This window comes from Dermochelys coriacea, chromosome 7, assembly GCF_009764565.3.
Source record: "Dermochelys coriacea isolate rDerCor1 chromosome 7, rDerCor1.pri.v4, whole genome shotgun sequence".
NCBI classification, from domain to species: domain Eukaryota; kingdom Metazoa; phylum Chordata; order Testudines; family Dermochelyidae; genus Dermochelys; species Dermochelys coriacea.
The window spans coordinates 96959309-96980672 of NC_050074.1; the positions used below are offsets into that span (position 1 = coordinate 96959309).

At 36.2% G+C, this 21364-nt stretch overlaps 1 protein-coding gene across 1 annotated transcript in view; it reads right to left on the reverse strand.

Annotated features, from left to right (window-relative positions):
- The window catches only part of ADGRA1 (adhesion G protein-coupled receptor A1), a 474014-nt gene that overhangs the window by 54071 nt on the left and 398579 nt on the right, over positions 1-21364 (reverse strand). The window contains exons 13-16 of the mRNA XM_038411116.2: positions 16916-17123; positions 15780-15988; positions 5292-5419; positions 3688-3811 (exon numbers count right to left, since the gene is read on the reverse strand). Coding sequence (XP_038267044.1) covers positions 3688-3811; positions 5292-5419; positions 15780-15988; positions 16916-17123 — 669 coding nt within the window. The remainder of the gene's footprint in view (positions 1-3687; positions 3812-5291; positions 5420-15779; positions 15989-16915; positions 17124-21364) is intronic.

A 21364-nucleotide genomic window follows, 5' to 3' on the forward strand; every position in this document is an offset into this window, starting at 1 on the left:
CAATGCAGACTTCCCTCTGTCCTTTCCTTTGTTCCTGGGCTGCATTTATGTTGCATTTGTAAAGCAGGGAGAGACACTGAAGGTACTGTAACTGTATCCCCGATGGAATATATGTTAACTTGTTTTAATGCTTCTTTGAGATAAATCATTTGAAACAGCCATCTTTACAAAATGTGTGATTAACAAGCAATGTTATGGTGACATCCTCTTCAGATACATCCTATCGGAAAGATGATCAGATAGTTCTGTACCAGTGTTCTTTTCTTTCTGCCCAGGTCCAGTTGTGCTTGCAAGAATTTAAAAAAAGGATCAGCCAATCCTCATTCATGCTTACACAGTCCTGAGGGACACCTGTGCCAAATATGGCTATTTAAACAGGTTCTGCCCTGGACTGACTGATCTTGACGATGGCTGTACTCATTGTGTGCACCCACTTCACAGGGCCTTGTGTGGAGCTGCTTGAGCGGTTATTGGGTACCATCGTATAAATGAGCTCCCAGACACCCTGAGAAGACATATGCAGGTCCCCCTTCTTTCCAGCACTGGCCTCTTACAGGTTACGTCAATGCTGCTGCAGAAATAATACCCAGAGAGCTGTCAGAAGAGGAGACAGGTATCAGGACTGAGGGCTCTGTATGACTTTTTTACATGTGTATGTTGGCAGGCAAGGAGGTTAGGAAGGGTGGTGGTGGTGAAACAATGGCTGCGAATGGACCGTATGTTCAGCCTTTGGTATCAGCTAAAATATCTTCTTCATGGGTCGTTCAGTCCATTCCATCTCTCCTGCTGGTGGAGTACAGTGCTGACACTGTCCATAGACGGGCATGGTCTTATGTGGGTGAGTAACCCTAATGCAGGTGCCTTGGGGGCATGTGTGTGTGGGGTCTCAGGATCTGTTTAGATTTCTCTAGCTGCACAGTGTGACTATGCTTTACAATGACTCAGGATTTGGCCTAATATCTTGAAAGGAAATAACTACCATATGCACTGCATTTTATTAAAAAATTCCTGTAGCTTATCATAGAATCATAGGACTGGAAGGGACCTCAAGAGGTCATTTAGTCCAGTCTCCTGCACTCATGTTATGTATTACTCATAACAGAATTATTAATAACTCATTTAACAAAATCTATTTTTATTATCATTTTTAGTGTGCAATCTGCAAGGTAAATAACCAAGCAAAAATTGTAACAACAGATGGTCGTTTGTGACCATGTAATTACATGGCCATGGCTGTCCTATAAACTTTCAAACTACAGATAAAAAAAAATTTAAATGTTTAGATTTGCGAGAACTTAGAGATTAATTACCATGCAACTGGCTAGATATTAAGAGAGATTTATCTCAGAATAATGAAATAGACAAAAATGTCGTATAAAATAATGTCATGTAAGGCATATTTTACAACTTAGTGTTTATTGCACTAGAGAAACTTATAATATTTATAGGTGCTGTTTGTTGAAAGTCATACAAATGTAAATGTTCAACTTTCAGAACAGGTTACAGAAAATTAGAAACAGAATTCCTAAAATTGGTTATGGGAGCTGTATTATATAAATTTCTGTACTCATATTAAAAAAATCTAATTGTATAAAATGTAAAGGACATGTTTCAAACAGTGTTAGAATTTCAAGTTGTGAAGAACAGGAGAATTCTAGCATGGAACTGTTGTCTTGTGGTTAGAACAAGAGAACCAGAATCAGGATTCCTGGGTTCTCCTTGTGGCCTTGTAATGTGACTTTCACTTAACCTCTCTGTACCTTGGTTTATCCACCTGTGCAATGGATATAGTAGTAACAAACTCACTTGAGTGTTTTGATGTTATTTATGTTCATAAAGGGCTCTGACATCTTCCAATGAAAGTATTATGTAAGTAGAAAGTATTACTTCAGCAGAACAGCCTTGCAAATCCTCATTGGTATATTACACAGATCCTAAATATTTTACCACCATTTTTAGTTGGATTATATTTAAGAACTTCATAATACATTAAGCACTAACTGTATTAACTATGGGCCAAATACTGCCTTTATTTACAATCACGCAGTGTCATTGAATCCATTATAAAAATGGGAGAATTTTGTGTCTTATTTGCTTTCCTCAGACAGGAATAATTCAAAGTAAGATGTGTAACTTGCTGTTTATTCCTTCCCTGGGTCACTATTCTAAATGAGAGATTGCATCTCAATTAAAATTTTACTTTAGAAATAAATTCTATCAGGAAATACAGAGGGGCAGTTGACATGCTGCTATTTTTAGTAAGCCTGCTGAGCAATCATGAGTGCTTAGAAGAACAATTGCAACACTTTTTGATTCTCCTTGTTAGTATCAGAAATATTATAATGCATGAATGAAGAAATATTTTTTTAATTAAAAGAGTAGGCAAAGAATAATTTATAAATTAGCTAAAAAAAGGCAAGCAGACAAGTTGGGTCACTATTCTCAAGTAAGATTTATTACTGGTGATGTTTTTTTATCCTCTTGTCTGCTAAAACCCCACAAAGCTCTGCTCACTTTTGAATTAAATGTGAGAACAGAACTTCTAATATATTAGTACTGTGGCTAGACTGTGCAGACTCAGTTCCATCACGAGTAATGGAAATAGATCAGCCACACATTTGTTTTCAATGGTCTGGGTTTCAAGACTATAGCCTGTTTAAGTAAAGGAGAATACACATCTCATATTAGAGGTCTCAATGCTAATACCATTAGATAAAAGCTGAGTGTTGCATTCACAGATATTTTTGCTTCATGAAATTCTTTAGCAAAGGTCAGCAACAATATCATTCATGAGAACAGGGGCATCTGTTCTAAAGAATTCCAGAAAAAAATATTAGAAATACAAAGCTGGATTTTTAACTGGTCCTTGTGAGGTTTTACTGAGAGGGGAGAACTGAAGCAGCCTTCTTCCCTTCCTCTACTGCCAAAGGACCAATCACAATCTCATTCCCTGTATCCAGGAGAGCACAGAGACTGCTCCCTCTGTGAGAGTCCAGGGATGTACCTCTCCATATAAGAGGTTTCACAGGAGGAGGTGGGGGTCGTGCAGCCTGCACAACACCCATGCTTGCATACCGGGAAGCTCAGTGAGGCTCCCTATCATACAAGCCCTTTTCTGGGGACAGGGTGGTATAAGCATTGCCTCCAAAGCCTGAGCTAAACTTAAAAGACATCGTTATGTTATATACATTAAGTTGCTAAAATATATTCAGTGATTACACAGTGGGCATAAAGGGCCTACATTACAAAGCTGGAACAGGTAGGTTAGTATGATAGTCTCATGGTAAGCAACCACAAGAGTAATAATTCTAACTTTGCCCCTCTAATCCGAAGATCTCAAAGGGAATTACAAACATGAATAAACCATATCCCCTAACACTCCTGTAAAGAAGAGAAATAGTATTAACGCCATTTTGCTTTTGGATAGGGAAACTGAGGCAGAGAAGTTAATATATTTGCCCAAGTTCACACGGCAACTCAGGGGCACAGATGGAAATATAATTCAGAGTTCCTGATTCCCACTGCTGCACATTAGCCACAATCCTCATAGTGATGACTAATTCTGGTACATATGTCTGACAAAATGTAGAATCTTTGATAAGAAAGAATATCATCAGTATTAAGTCAACATGTATAATTTCAGGGGCTTTTTTTTTTAAATAAGAATAAGGTAACAAAGGTACTTACAGCTTGACATATAATTGGGTATTTTATGCGATTGATTCCACCAGCAAAGACAGCAAAAGTAAGAGCAGTATGGAAACAGAAGTTGAGAAGCATGTGCCATCCTTTTCTACTGATTCGGATTGTGCTGTTTAAAATTAACATATTTTTTCAATTCACATCTTTATTGTAAAAATCTGCAAATGCATTCTTATATTTTTGGAAAAAATATATTTGACATATAGATTTCAAACTCTCTGATTCTTGACTACTAAACTACTTGCAGCATAGCGAGTCTGTTTTAAAGCCCATTGAAGTCAATGGGAGGTTTAAAAAATTTCTTTTACTGACTTCAATGGGCTTTTTAAACAGGTCCAGAATGAAGAGTGATACATGTATTTAAAAGGCTTTCTGCCAGATGTCAAATATGCAATAGTCTAACTATGACAACTCTGAAGGATTACATATAAGTTGAAGATCAAAATTCATTACATTAAATACATTCTTAATTAATGTTTATCAGCTTATACAGTAAAATACATTCCTGTTCTTTAAGTAGTTAATGACTTTTAACTACAGTGTACACACACACAAACACACACACACTCACACTTAAATATCTCATTCATGTAAATGAAATCACAACATTTCTAAAACCAAACAGATTTAAAAGCAAGAAAACACCTTTCTGATAAGATGATATTTATCAAACCCTTTGTACAAGGTTGTTCTCTGATTCTAATACAATTAGTGTATCTTTCCAAGGGGCTGTTGTGGAACTGGAAGCTAGCATCCAGTAGTTTGATATCAAAGGTGGCCTTATATCACAGAGCTTTATATTGCAGTGTCAAATTATAAAGAATATAAGAAATTTTAGGAACAATACAAGACCATCTCTAGACACACATCTGCTTCTTTTTAGGAGAATCTATAGCTTGGGAACAAGCCCATCATAATATTTTATGGGCTTTTAGTTTTCTAGTCCTTAAATTTTGTTTCTGTATGAAACCAATATTTGAATGGATATTTTTTCCAAATGTAGTCAAGAAGGACACATTTCCATAAGTTACTGATTAGAAGAGCTTGTTTTGGTTTGTGTTGTCACATGTAGAAAGATTAATTATGAATGTTTTTGAGGGCAAAGTTCAATTTCCCTTTTATCTCACAGAGCTTAGTACAGTGGTTCTCAAACTATTGTACTGGTGACCCCTTTCACAAAGCAAGCCCCTGAGTGCAACCCCCCCCCCCCAAATTAAAAACACTTGTTTATATATTTAACATCACTATAAATGCTGGAGGCAAAGCGGGGTTTGGGGTGGAGACTGACAGCTCACGACCCCCCACGTAATAACCTTGTGAGCCCCTGAGGGGTCCCAACCCCCAGTTTGAGAACCCCTGGCTTAGTATAAACAAAACAGATTATTTGACTTTCTATATATTTTTACTTATGAAGCACCATATTCCATTCTTTGTTTTATTACATTATACTGTAAATTTTAGTATCCACCAGTAACTAAACAATTTAAGCATTTTATCTTTGTGCAAAGAAAAGATAGATAAGGACTGCTTCAGTTTAATGCTGACCACTTTAACATGAATGTGTGTTTGCTTCTATATTGAATTCTTACCTGTGATGCACAATGTAAGTGATAATGGATGCAAAGAGGCACAATAACATGACTGCAGTACATGCATATACCACAGGGTGCAGGAACTCCCCTGGGTACTGGGGAAAGGAGAGCACTGTCTTCAAATCCTGCCAAGGAAGGAAAATAAAATTAGCATTTTAAGAGGTGAAAACCTAAGACTTCACTGCAATACTCCCATCATTCCCAATTAACCCCCTCTAGATTTTTACATTTTTACAAGAAAAATGTGCAAAATTCCACAGCAAATGGCTATCAGTAATGTCTGTACTATCTGACACCATGAACTTTATGCATCTCTTTTACTATGATAGTGAGTACAAAATATCTATTTACCATGAACAGTATTTTACTTCCAACATACTCATTTCTTCTTAAGGAAACAGAAACATGACAAGGGACCCAAGATAGCTAACTGAGAGAATTCATTGTTAAGATACTTCAGGAGTCTGATCTGCATCTGCTGTAAAGCAACATAAATCCACGTGGGCCAATAGATTGGAGTAGAATGTCTTTCCATAAAATGCCACCTTTGATGCACACATGCATAGCTTCTGTTGATGTCAGTTAAACAGCAGCTGCACAATTACATCTAAGGCAAAACCTAGGTGCAAGAGTTCTTTTTAGGGAAGCTGGAGGTGTTGCCACAGTTATTCATGGAAATAGCACGTCAGTGAGAAGACTGACAAAGGACATACTTCAGTGGATTCAACCATATGAGATTCCCATACCAACCTGTTGGATGCTCATCTTGGTTATGCCTGGCATAAGATCCCAAATACAACTAAGATAATACTATTGGAGATAACAGGAGAAGCTACATCAGCATGTAAAGTGGATTGAAAGGCAAATGTAAGCTTTGTTATAAGGGAGGAGGGGGAGGTGATGCTGGCTACTCTGGGTATAACTTGAAAAAACAATAGATGTGCCAATAGATGTCTCAACATTGTCTGTGCTCGTTCACTAAAATGTGAATCTGTTTGTGCACCTACATTTTTGCAAGCAACTACTACAACTGTGCATACAAATCATCACCTGAGCTAAAGTATATTGCAATTTGCTGAAGTCAGTTTCCAAACACAGTTGCATGAACTATGCGTGCAAATATAAATATGCAAATGTGCATGACCTCTGGATCTGTAGTTTTAAAAAGTGTAGCCTTTTATATTTCTCAGTTAAAGGATGGAAGAAATTCATTAACAAAATGAACATTTCCCAGTACTCTTAATAAAATGAAACCTGTGTGGTAACACTCAGGAAAACTAGAGGGACTAGAAAATTGAAGTAACCTAAAAGCTACAATAGGCACATTTTACAATATTTTTTTACAGTTAAAACAATATGTAGAGACATATGGGAAAAACTGAAATCCCTGAAGGTGAATATGGAGATATTTGGGGTAACAAGCACTTAAGGAGAAAAAATGAAAATTCTGAAAATTTCATAAACTATGACTTGATGAATCCTCAGCTTAAAAGTTAAGAAGGATTTATAAGTATTAAGATTCATAAAAGTTTTTATTTGTTGGTTCTAATTTTGCTCTGTAAAGAGAGTCAACCCACTTGTTGACTTGAGTGAAAGACAGTAATTGGTATCCTTTGCTGAGAAAACCAGGACTCTAACGCTGATGACTCTAAGTAAGTGGAACTCTAATCATACCTTGGCTTGGTTTACACCTAAAACTTAGATCAACCTAGCTACCACACTCAGAAATGTGAAAAATTCACACACACACTCCTTCAGAGCGATGCAGTTAGCCAACATAAGTCCAAGTGTGAACACCGCTAGGTCAATGGAAGAATTCCTCCATGGGGGAGGCTCCTGCGTTTGGCCTGGCAGTTTTCTAGGTGTAGAGGCCTATCCTTTATACTTATTTAAAATATAAATCCCATTTATAGTGAACTTGTTACTTTAAAATTAATTCTTAATATTGAAAGAATTTTAAAAAAATGTGATTGGCTAAGAATTGTGCACACAGTTAGTTTGTGCTAGAACATACTTAATACTAAGTCATTATTCTCCTTTAAAACTATCCTTAAAACTCTCCTTTGCTGTGAGGCCTACAAAATCTTGATCAGAGCTAGGGGCTGGTGTGCTGAGACCATAGACTAGCATGTTAACCAATATTGTTACATTGTTTTCTTGTACTCCCCTGTCTTTCTGTTGGTTTCTTCTTGTTTTATACTTAGACTGTAAGCTCTCTGGGGCAGGGACAGTTTTTTTGTTCTGTGTTTTGTTTTTTGTTGACTGGGGCTCCTAGTACTACAAAAATATATCTAATTCAAAATAATAATAAAATAACAACAGCAATAACATCCTGTTCTCCAACACACTTATTTGTATCATCCACCTGTTATGGCTTATCTTTTAGATTGTAAGCTCTTTCAAGCAGGGACTATCATTCACTACAAACATACAGTGCCTAGCAAAGTGGCACTTGGGTGTGTGACAGACCTCTATGCTACTACTATAATATACATATAATAAAATTAGAATGCTTTGCTGAAAAAGATAAAATAGTATCAGCTTCTAGCTCTCAATAATGTAGTCACATTTATGGTAAATAAATTCCAAAACCATGGTCAGAATTTTGTTTTGAGGCGCTTTACATTTCCAGAAATGTATACAATAGCTACCATACCTGATATAATAATAGTAATACAATTATTTAAACAAGTAACAAGAGAAGAAAGCACTTTTCTGACATTTCTGTAACCTATTATTGAAAAACAAATTATAAAAAGCTAACAGAGTTGAAAACAGGAATAAAAAAAACTGTCAATGTACTGCATTGAGATATATATAGTATACCAAACTTAAAAGGATTTAACTGACATGGCATCATTTCACATATTAAAGAGCTAGTCTTTAATCATGTGTAATAGTGTAGATGCAGGATTCTACCAATCCTTTCACACTTGAGTGTTTACATGAAAGCAAATGCCATATTTCTTGCAGGAATATGGCTATTTTTGTCCCCAGAAGAGTCATGAACAATCAGTCTTTTAAACCTAGTTCCAAGTTTAATCTCTCTCTTTTCTGGTCTTGTACACCAGTCTGCTAAAGAGTGAAATTCCAAAGAAAAATAGCGTAATAATAATTACCTCTGTAGAATATCATAGAATCATAGAATCATAGAATATCAGGGTTGGAAGGGACCCCAGAAGGTCATCTAGTCCAACCCCCTGCTCAAAGCAGGACCAAGTCCCAGTTAAATCATCCCAGCCAGGGCTTTGTCAAGCCTGACCTTAAAAACCTCTAAGGAAGGAGATTCTACCACCTCCCTAGGTAACGCATTCCAGTGTTTCACCACCCTCTTAGTGAAAAAGTTTTTCCTAATATCCAATCTAAACCTCCCCCATTGCAACTTGAGACCATTACTCCTCGTTCTGTCATCTGCTACCATTGAGAACAGTCTAGAGCCATCCTCTTTGAAACCCCCTTTCAGGTAGTTGAAAGCAGCTATCAAATCCCCCCTCATTCTTCTCTTCTGCAGACTAAACAATCCCAGCTCCCTCAGCCTCTCCTCATAAGTCATGTGCTCTAGACCCCTAATCATTTTTGTTGCCCTTCGCTGTACTCTTTCCAATTTATCCACATCCTTCCTGTAGTGTGGGGCCCAAAACTGGACACAGTACTCCAGATGAGGCCTCACCAGTGTCGAATAGAGGGGAACGATCACGTCCCTCGATCTGCTCGCTATGCCCCTACTTATACATCCCAAAATGCCATTGGCCTTCTTGGCAACAAGGGCACACTGCTGACTCATATCCAGCTTCTCGTCCACTGTCACCCCTAGGTCCTTTTCCGCAGAACTGCTGCCGAGCCATTCGGTCCCTAGTCTGTAGTGATGCATTGGATTCTTCCATCCTAAGTGCAGGACCCTGCATTTATCCTTATTGAACCTCATTAGATTTCTTTTGGCCCAATCCTCCAATTTGTCTAGGTCCTTCTGTATCCTATCCCTCCCCTCCAGCGTATCTACCACTCCTCCCAGTTTAGTATCATCCGCAAATTTGCTGAGAGTGCAATCCACACCATCCTCCAGATCATTTATGAAGATATTGAACAAAACGGGCCCCAGGACCGACCCCTGGGGCACTCCACTTGACACCGGCTGCCAACTAGACATGGAGCCTTTTTTAGAGTTCTGAACACTGAAAACTGATTTCTTTACAGATAAATGATAAATATATCTTGTCTGCTTTTTAATGATAATTAAAGCTTATTGATCTGTCAACCATCCCTGAGTAATCTTCTGGGAGAGACAGCATGAGACGATAAAGTTAATTTTTTTTCATGCCTTATGCAGAGTAGTATAATTGTACATTACATTGAAACAAGGCTGTTTTGATTTTATTTCCTGGAGCGGATTCAAAGAACGATCATATTAAAAACTGGCAGGAAATATCTAAGGGAAAAAAGGATATGCAGTGGAGCATATTGACATTCTAAAGAAACCATCATCTAGAATGATACAGCCTGTAAAATGCTGCCATAATCAGAAATCTCCATTCACTCCCTCTAATAGTAAAGGTGTCAAGCTCACTTATCACAGGTATAAATGGCTGCCCCATATGGAAGGCAGTAGACAATTAGGCCCATAGCAACTAGAGATGGAAAAGACTTATTACAGCATCTAATTCATCCCACTACAGGAATTTTTTAAAAAAAGTTTCAGCAGAAACAGGATTTTCACCACTTTCCCTTTGGAACCCAAACAAAAATAAATTGTCTAAAGCAGATAAATCTGTAAAGATGGCTTCGTGGGTGATATAAAAGTATAAAGAAGTGTTGATAAATTATATAACGATAGTCCAGAGGTATCCAACAGCAAACACTGAGAAAGGAGGGGGAGAAGTTATTTTGCTCTAGAAACCAGGTAGGCACAACACTGTCTGTGCTCATTCACTAAAATACATGGAATTAACAAACAAGATTGTGCACTTTAGAAGAGATAAGTTTTTGTAATTCTGGTATTTATATTGGTAATTTCTGAATTTATTTTTTGTAGGATTCAAAGTCAGATAAAGTACTATGATTGAAGAAAAATATATAAATATAATTGGCTTAAGCTTTTAAAAAATAAGTGCCTGAAATTATCCTTGTAAGGATGGGATTTTTTTAAATAGCTAAGTGACATAGGAGCACAAGTGCAATTTTAAGTCAATAGGACTTGTACTCCTAAGTCACTTATGAACTTTTGGAAATCCCACTTCTAATTCCCTCTTAAAAGGAGTCTGATTTTCAACAATGCAGAGCACCCAACAGCTCCCGTTGCCTTCCATTTCAAACTAGAAAGCTTTTCTCTGAAGAAAAGTCTGATACAGCCTATTACATTATCCTTCTAAATAACATCCCTAAAATAATCACTACAGTCACGAGTTAATCTCAAAAGATTCAGAGATTCAGATGAGTCTGGAGAAGAATCTCAAGTTCTAGAACTTTGATTGACCCTTATTTTTACAATCTGAACTTTATTTGTTCACAAAACTGGATCACATGAATAGGCTTCATGAAATTTCTGGCACTTCCTGCTTCCACTCAAGATGAAAATACTGTGAGAGTAGCCTCCCTTATAATATTATGACACTTCTGGCAAATGAAATTCAATGTTGATAAATGCAAAGTAATGCAAATTGGAAAACATAACCCTAACTATACATATAAATAGATGACGTCTGAATTAGCTGTTACCACTCAAGAAAGAGATCTTGGACTCATTGTGAATAGTTCTCTGAAAACATCCACTCACTGTGCAGTGGCAGTCAAAGAAGCTAACAGAATGTTAGGAAACATTAGGAAAGGGATAGATAATAAGACAGAAATATCATATTGTCTCTATATAAATCCATGGTATGCCCACATCTTGAATACTGCGTGCAGATCTGGTTGTCCCATCTTAAAAAAGATATGTTGGAATTGGAAAAGGTACAGAAAAGGGCAACAAAAATGATTATGGAATGGCTGCCATATGAGGAAAGATTAATAAGACTGGGACTTTTCAGCTAGGAAAAGAGATGACTAAGGGAGATATGATAGAGGTCTATAACATCATGACTGGTGTGGAGAAAGTAAATAAAGAAGTGTTATTTACTTCTTCTCATAACACAAGAACTAAAGGTCACCAAATGAAATTAGTAGGCAGCAGGTTTAAAATAAACAAAAGGAAGTATTTCTTCACACAACGCACAGTCAACCTGTGGAACTCTTTGCCAGAGGATGTTGTGAAGGCCAAGACTCTAACAGAGTTCAAAAAAGAGCAAGATACATTCATGGAGGATAGGTCCATCAATGTCTATTAGCCAGGGTGGGCAGGAATGCCAAACCATGCTATGAAGTGTCCCTAGTCTCTGTTTGCCAGATGCTGGGAATGGGCAACAGGGGCTGGATCACTTGATTATCTGTTCTCTTGGTTCCCTCTGAAGCATCTGGCATTGGCCACTGTCAGAAGAAACGATACTGGGCTAGATAGACAATTGATCTGACCCAGTATGGCTGTTCTTATGTTCTTCTCATCCTGGCCAGAATCAGGACAGGCAAAGGGTGTGTGGAAAACTCTGCCAGTTTCCCCCAAAAGAGAGTTCACGTTTGTTCCAAGGTTTATGTTGAACAAAGATTCAGATTGGTTCTATTGTAATGAAATTGGCCTGGCCATCCCTAGTTATCAGGTACCAAATAGATGTCCCTGACTACGCCACTCTCCTGATCAAAGGAGAATTATTGACATTCATACCAAGAAAATTAGCAATCATTTAAATTATTTTTAAAAACTAGAGTGATACAGTAAGTCCTGTTTTACTGTGATAAAATATAGGAAACGATAATTTCAGACTTCTCATTTGTTTGGCAAAAATTCATTAAAAAGAAGAAGGAATCCTAACAGCATTTATTAATCATTTTTTTCTTCATTTAGAAGCATACTGTTTAGGCAAATAGTCACTTCTGTTTATTTACTAAATGTGTGGAAATTATTATGGACAAAACCAATCTGATAGGGAAAGGAATGCATTGTACACAATTACAATAACATTCATCCCTATTAAATTGTGACTGTGTTCTAAGAAAAAAAGAAATAAAGAAAAACAAAGGAAAATATATGACAAAGATTTAATCACAGATTTGAGAAGTTCTCACTTTATCTCATTAAGAGTTACAGTCTCTGAGCTATGTGCTATGATTGCAGGAAAATATACTACTCGAAAAAAATAAATGCTGTTCTTGCAGAAATTAAAATATTAATATAACATTCATTTAATAAGTGATGCACTCATATTTGTCTATATCTACTAAAAGCTTCTGCTTGTTACAAAACAAACTTTTTAGTAATTAGGTATACTAAGGCTTTAGAATATATACATTTATAATGCTACAATAAATCAGAACAGTTTGCTTTATCTTTATCTGAAGATCTAAAAGTGCTTTGCATAGAGTAAATAATAAAGCCTCACAACATCTCAGTGAGAAACTAAGTATTACTATACCACCTTTATACACAGATAAACTGAGGAAGGGAGAAGTTAAGGTGACTTAACCAAACTCATGCAGCAAATCAATGGCCGACACAGGAATAAAATTCAAGGATACTCACAGTCTTCAGTTCTAACCACTAGACCACACTCTTCAGCAACTGATCAAGGGAAAATAACGGTATGCAAAAATCTTGATGTTATGCTTTCACTTCTAGCCTCTTGCCCAAGCAAAACAGTGTGAGGAGAGGGTACATTTTACCCACTTGTATCTCACTCCCAATTCAAAGCACTGAAACTTTCAAATTTATATCATTTGAACAACATCACGGAGAGAAAAATAGCTAAACATAAATACCTACATAAACATATTAGTTGTAGCTATTAATTATTATGGAGAAAAATCTCAAATTATATTTACTAAACGAAAATCATATTAACCAATTTTTCTGAAGAAGGCCTCCACTAAAGCTAGATTTTAATACTTTGTGGTTATAGACGGCAGCAACTCTAGAGAAATAACTCAAAAGTCCTCTTTTAATATTCCAAAAAGTCTCCCTGTCAAATACATAATAGCTATGATGAATCTGAACGTGTGCTGTGCTAGCAGTACAATGCACAGCTGGATTAATTTAGGCATTTACTTCATCTTGTTCCACAGCAGGGTATACATTATCCTGATAGCAATGCAAACCTTCAGGATCACTGTAACTTTATTGCTTCACTTCAGTTTAGCTGTATTACTTCAATTCACTGATATTGGCCCACACCATAATAGTGCTTTATTATTGGATTGTACAGTTGTTTTTTTTTTTTTTAAATCCTATACCAGTACATGGCATCCCATTCTACTGAGTCACATGCTACCTATTTTTAATTTACTGTTAGGTAAAATACATTAGGTACTCAGCTGATCTGGTTAGATGAAGCTATGTATTTTATTACTATAACTTAGTAGATCATTAGAATAATGCTTCGCTATTCTGATATGAGCAACAAAACACCTAGAAACTCTTAATCTAAATCAAACTCAACAAATATCTCATTTTATGCCCCCAAATGCCACATTAACAAATAAGACACTAACATTTACAACTACTAATGCACTTAATTATGTTGCTAAAGTTTTCCATTGTTTCTTCCAGAAGATCTTGGAAGGCATGTCTGGATAAACACTGCAAAAAACATTATTTCTTTTCTTAACAGTGATTGAGAAACACAGGACAGGTGCCATATTACATTATTTAGAGCTGTACCAACTACTAAGGCAAAGTAGGATGTGAAAGATTTTATTTTGATGATGTTTTGCTTCAGATCAAAAAGGAGATCCACATATAGGAAAAGAAAAGATGGAATAATGAAACAAAATAAAAAAGCCTAAATCAAAGTAACAGATTAAACATAAAAAGTCCTAGAAAACCCACCATGTTACAATTTACCAAATGATATAAACATGGAATAAATTTGATACAAATGTCTAAAATAAAAATAAATTAGTCAATCTTTAAATTAATATATGATTTTTGTAAACAAAACAAGCAAATGAGTTGTTTGTGAGTAAATGATTAGTAGCTAATTATTAACTAAGCAAACTTTAAGTATGATAATTTGAACTGAAACAGTTCTAGAAAGAGACAGCCATTTTGGGTGTGGTACCTGCAAAGTCAACAGGTGTTTTCTTTAAAAAATTTAGAAAAACCTCTTCAGAGCAAAATTATGTTTCCTATTTAGAAAAAACCACAAATGTCCAGAAAAAATAAGTCCATATGAGCTATAAAAGGGTGAGACATGTTTGACACCATCTGATCTTCAGCAACAGGATGCTAAATACTGAGCCATTCAAATATGTGTGAAAAAATGATCAAATAACTCTGAGGGAAATCAGTTTTTATAAAGTAGATGATAATTCTGCATTTAACTACTCATTGTCACAGCTTCATGCAATGATTGGCTGCCATCTATGCTCCATCTGACAGCAGCAGATTGGTATTCTCTGCACAGGTCTTCTCAATTCCTGTCGTCTATGTTTGCTGTCCTTTACAAATACACACAATGCATTATTTACTCAACTATAAACCTATCATAAACATTCACAAGCAGTACCAAACATGTACAAATGCACCAGCATTCAGGAAAAATTCAATATTAGGTAAATACAAGTGATTAATCTATTTACAACTGGCAACGACCCCTTTTAATGATGTAAAAGATTGTCAACAACACGTTCTTCAATCAGCAACCTTACATTTTTTTGTTTGCTTTTCTTTTTCTCAACCAAGAAGCCATTTATTATCACATACATGTGCCTTTTCTTTCATTAAGGTAACTTTTTGTTAAGCATGGTAGTTAAATAACTGCAGTGTGAACTGCAAGTGTGACTGAGAACAGACCAAAGCAGCCTGATGTATTAGCATTGCACAGAAATATCTTTCTTCATGAACAGCAATTTAGCAAAAAGAATATTATCATCAGTATACAAACTAAAGCTCCCAAAACACCAGCAAGGACAAAAAAGTGCTTGTTTAAAAGAGCATGAGATGTTATTCATTTCCATTTATTAAATGATTCAACATTGCGGTATGCCTGAAACTAATTAGTATGATCAACACAGTGTGAGGCAGGAACAAAAGCAGATGAGCTTTCTGAGATATATTGATGTAAAAGCACAAATGAGTATACATTTAAAAAAACCTTCTCCTGTAATTTGTAACCTTCACATACTGATCATTCCTTGATGGAACTTTCATCTGACAAGACTGACTTAAATGTCATTTACTATTGGGCCTCTCTCTAGATATTAGGCTGAGACGACCACCAGGTTTATTCACTTATTAGCAGTTAAATAATTTACTTTTCTTTAAGGTTGTATTGTATAAAACATTATGAGAAATGAAACCTCAGTTACTGGCAAGCAAGGATGGTACATGTACATACAAGAGGAATACATCTATGTATATATAGATATATATTTGTAGATATACTTGCTAAGTCATATACTCACCATTAGCACTGCAAAGTTACTGAAGTGTGTACTCTGAATGGTGGTAATATTGCCTACAGAGCTAATTATGTGGCACCCTTCTCCACACCAGCCTCCATGCCCATCTAGAAGGTCAAAATCCCAAAAGGCTGCAATGGGATCTATACCCCGTGCAAAGTGTCTCAAACCTATAGTAAGAGGCGTGGTGAGGTTTCCGAAACTGCATCCATCTGCAAAAGCAACAAACTGAATCAGAGAAATAGAGTGGAAAATCCTTTACTGCTGAATGCTGTATATTCACAGATTCAAAAATGTACTGAACTATGGAAAACCAAGCAATAGCTACATATTCCTGTCTGTGTGAATTAAAAGCAAATACAGAAAAGTTTACTACAGTTTAAATTAATCTTAATGACTATTTCAGCCTGTTGAGGTGTCCGATTGATCTGATCATCATTAATAAAGCTGGATTTGTTGTGTAAGTCTTAAATTAAGACACCTGTTATAATATTCACTCATGTAACTGAAAAAAGAGTTGTCCCTTAGTATGATTATTAGTTAAGGCAATTTTGCACTTTTAAAGTTACCTTAAAACATTGTTTTAAAAGCAAATGGAAATGCGAATACTATTCAGAATAAAATAAAACGATTAAAATTGCCTGGGTGACTAATTAACATAATTAGTCACAGTTCTGTAAGATTCATCACACTGAAAAAAAGCCTTTAGCAACACCTGCTTTAAGTCCTTCATACCAAAAACTATTCTTTTGAATATTAAGATACATGCAACAGGGCATTAACCCCCATATCTTAATATTTATCTGAATCCAGAGTGATGGTATTGCAGTTTTCCTTGTATAGAGTAAAACAAGGTTCTTTTCTATTTCACCTTGGTTTGAGATATAAGCTTCTGTCACAACAACATAAAAAAATTGTAAAACCTAATTTTCCTTCTGTTCCTACAATAATTACACTTCTCTTGTGGACAAGTTAATTTGAATAAAACTATATACATGTGAATAAATCCAAACACTTGTGTTAAGAAACAGAGAGACCCCAGCTTCTCAGCATACTGTATACTCTGCTGCTCCACTCTGTACACAATCAAGTATACCGTAGCTTTCAGATTAAAAGAAATAATGAATAACACTCCTCACCTATTTTAGCAAAGACAGCTGGTGTGGTAACCATCCTACGTTTCCCGTCATCTGCAAGATTTGATGAGTTTCCCGTGCTAGGAAAGAGTTTTCCATTCCGAAAGACAATAAACTGTAGCTTGCAAGTGGAGTTATCAACAGATTGCAAGGCTGAAGACCGAGAGAAGACAGACTGTGGCAAATGAACTGAAGCTACTGCTACAGCATTCTGTACAATGAGAGGAAAAAAGAAAAATTTAAAATGCAAATCACAACAGGGTTTCTTTCAGTATGTTTTAAACTCCTGTACAAGAAATGTATGCTGCCTCCCTTTTCCAACAGACTAGAAGCAACCAAAGAAGCAGGAGCGGTAACCATGGGAATAGGATTGATAGAGCGCATATTAAAAGGGAAAATGTTTTGATTGAATGTGTGAGCCTATATGGTCAAGCTCCCTGCTGCAGAGGTGCAAATGGTTCTTACCATGCCTGCTAGAGGGTCCATCAACACTGCAGATCTGATTTAAAGAGACAACCTCTACCAGGTTTTCTCCTTCACTTAAAACAAAATCAGACAATTTACATGAAAATATTTCTCTGAAAGGGTACTTAAAGAGTACTGGTATAATTTTATTAATACAAAAATTACATCACTGGAGAACGCTAAACAGAAAAAATGCAGTGTAGTAAATATATTGTATGGGTAGTATTTAATTCTTGCGTCACATAAAGAAAATTATTCATCCAACTCCGTTTTTTAGTAAATCTAGCATTATAAATATCTCAAAGTACCAATGTACCAGAAGAAAGCAAGGTTAGTATGAAGTGAATACAAAGACTGTCAGATCACGATAATGGCTTTGACTTGTGAATGTGTTATACACCATTATGTAAGTAGAGATGTCACTTACAAAATGCATATAAACACACCAAAATGAATGTTAGGCTGATTTTTCTCATCATTCATTCCTCTTCCTCCTGCTCTAGAGGCAACCTTATTAGTAAGCACTGAGATACGTACAAGAAAAAACAAAAGGGGAGCAGAGTGTAAATAAATAGGACAAGAAATTGGCCTGAGTCTATTTATGTGAAAAGTCTATTTATTTAAAAACAAACAAATTGAAAAATGTTCTGAGTAATTTACATTCCCCAAAGGCAAAGGCTTCTGTGCACACAATTTGCATAGATTATCACACAATTTACTTATAGCACATGTGCAGTACCTCTTTGAAAATTAAAAAAGAATCATCTTCCCAATCATGCAGACAAATATGACAATATATGTATATATGCTGGGAAGGATACATGTGTGATAGATACATAATGCTACTCAGGTGAGTGAACAGAAAGGCTACAATAATGTAACAGAGGCTTCTTGTGACATCATAGATATGAGAGCAAAGCTTGGGTGGCCTCTAATGTCATTGGAACTCTTAGATGAATGGGTATTCACAATTCTCCTCTGTTGCAGTGCATCTGGAAGTGCATCAAGATTTTAACATGACAAAAGTGCTTAAAAAATACGTAAAAGTCCTTCTGGACTGGATGGCATTTTCTTATCTGGAAGATGCCATTTGTTAGATAAAGACATTTCGGAAAAACAGAACAAAAAACAACACGAGAGAATCTTTCAGATATTTTTAACCTAACCATTAGATTTGAAAACAGCTGAGGAGTAGTGACATTAGCGGTAACTAGAATTGTGACATCGGTAACTCAGTCCATCATCATGCACACAACTTCAGATAATTTTTATATTGCATTCCCATTGATTATAAAGCTGTAAATGTTTGATTATTCCCTCATACTTTTTTAAAAAAAGTCATATTTCACTGTTATGATATCATACAGTAGCTGTGAAAATATGAACCTCTGATGACATCACCTTAGCTACAAATCAGTTTTCAACAACTAGAAGTAAGGATTTTTACTAGGTCCATTCATCAAATTTCAGCAAGTACCTATTGAGGACTTTTCTAGGGTCACATATGAGCATGAGCGAGGTTATAATTTATTTATATTGTTCTTTTATTATTATTGCTGTGTGCTGGAAGCAACAAAAGCACTAAATTACACAAATTATTTAGTACATAAAAAGGAGAAAGCTAGCAGCTCTTGAATAAGATTATGATAATGAGACTGACTTCTAAAAGCATTGGGATAAATAATGATGTACCATAGCTTGACAAAAGCAGCCGTGAATAAGCTGGATGAACACAAGGGTTTTTATAGAGTATTTACTGAGATAGAAAACTATTAAGCTAGTGTGATTCTCAAGCTCTTTCATACTGTGACTTCTAGTTACAGAGAGAGAAAAAAAAGTTATGGATCCCCCTTTCCCAAATAAGTATAAAGGATAGTGGTAATAATGTCCTTCAGCTTTGAGAAGCCATGATCTAAGCCAGTCAGACTTGGAATGCTGTCCATGTATTACAAATGATTTGTGGAAATACCCACACTTAGCTGAGGAAGTCTGATGTGCATAACACTACAGATTGGTGAGTCAATCAGATAATAAAAAAGATTAATTATATTGTTATATGCAGCATAATTGTAGCAGTGTTGGTCTCAGGATATTTAATATCTTTTATTGGACCAACTTCTATTGGTGAGAGAGACACCCACACTTTGTCTCTGTAGGATTAATTACAGACAACTGAATTTTTTTCTCCATTAGTAGAGCTGACAGAATAATCTGTAACAAGACACTTCATTCCTGAATTTTGTCTCTTTTTCTCTTTACAAAAATTGCCTACAAACAGATAGCAATTTTCAAAATATAACAATTATTTTGAAATTATCTACCAACAAATCTCTGAATAATTCTTGATCTGTATTCATTCATGAGCATGTCACTTTGAGCATTTAATATTTCAAATAAAAGTTGTTTTGAGTGGATATATGGGGCATGTGGGTTTTTTATTTTGTTTCCTGATTGGAGATGTGTAAATCTAAAGAGCAAATACTCATGATTATGCATTCAAAATTTGCTTTCCATGGATAGTCTGCAATGATAGATTAAAACTGGCTGTTTCAGCATACATTCCTGCCAATAAACTCATCCGCTAGAATATTCATGGAACACACACACATTGGGAGTGCCTACACATTCACATTGCTGTTTAAAAATATGAACAAATATTTGTGAACAATTTTTACATCTTAGCCACGTGAGAAATTTTTGTTCAACAGCATTACTCATATGGGGAAGGTATACTGTAGACTAGAATTCTCTCTCTTCTGCAACAGAAGAAGCAGCAGGGTCTTGTGGATAAAGCACTGGCCTAGTTGAAAGACTTGGCCTCTATCCTTGGCTCTGCCGTTAACCTTCTGTGTAAGAGCAGGCAAGTTATGTCACCTCTCTCCCTCAGTTTCCCCACTGGCAAAATGCAATAATGATATTCACTTTCCTTTATAAGACATTTTGAGAGCTATAGCTAAAAAGCGTTTTAGAAAAACAGCTTTATTATTATTGATAATATTAATATTACATCTGGGGAGACTTATGACTGAATGAATCAAGTGCCAATTGCTGTACTATATGTAAAAATTGTTATTATGGTTTAAATTAAGACATTTCCCCTGTTACAAATTTTATTTGATCACTATAATATGAAATTGCCTATATGTGGCACTTTACAAAATTCAACTAACAGCATTATGAGAAGGAGCTCCACGGTTATGACAGCAATTATAACACGGTCCTAAAAATGCCATCTGGTGTCTAGCAAGGGAACTGCAGCATCACAATGACGTGCAGATTCAGAAATGACACCTGGCATTTGCTCAGGGAAAGGCAAGAAAAACTGCCAGCGTGTGCAGTTTATTTAACCATTAGGATTTATGCACTTGGTGGGGTTTTGGAAAATAACCATGTAGGTAATCCAGTCATGACAGCAGGGTTGTTTGCATTCCATTTCTCATGACTGTATTTAGACTAGACACACCCTTCGAAAGGGGAAATACTAGAGCGATTCAACACAATGTTCAACACAATGTTTTTTCCAGTGGAAACACTGATTGGTTGAAATCAATGTTCCATGGGAATGTGTCAACTTCAATGAAATTCTCATGGAACCCTGCCTGCCAGGAATGTTACAAAATCCACCTGGTTTCTTGCCAGCTTACCTGCCTGGCTCCTCAGCAGACCACCAGAGGAGCTGAGAGCCTGCAAGCCCTGGCTCACGGCTTTTCAAAATCCAGGGCTCCTAGAGTTCCTGGCTTTTGCATAGCCTGCCAGGTGGACTGTCCTGGAGCCAAGGCTCCCAGCCTCCTCATCAGCCTAGAAGCCCTGTGAGCCCCAGCTCCCTGAGCTGCTTGGCTCCTTCACTGGCATGCTGCTGAGACTCCAGAGAGCCTCAGAAACATTTAGATAAGGATGCAACAAAATACCATTTTGACTTTTTCTAAACAAAATTTTAGAATTCCCATTTTGTGGAAAATTTTGACATTTCAATTTTGTTTTATCTAA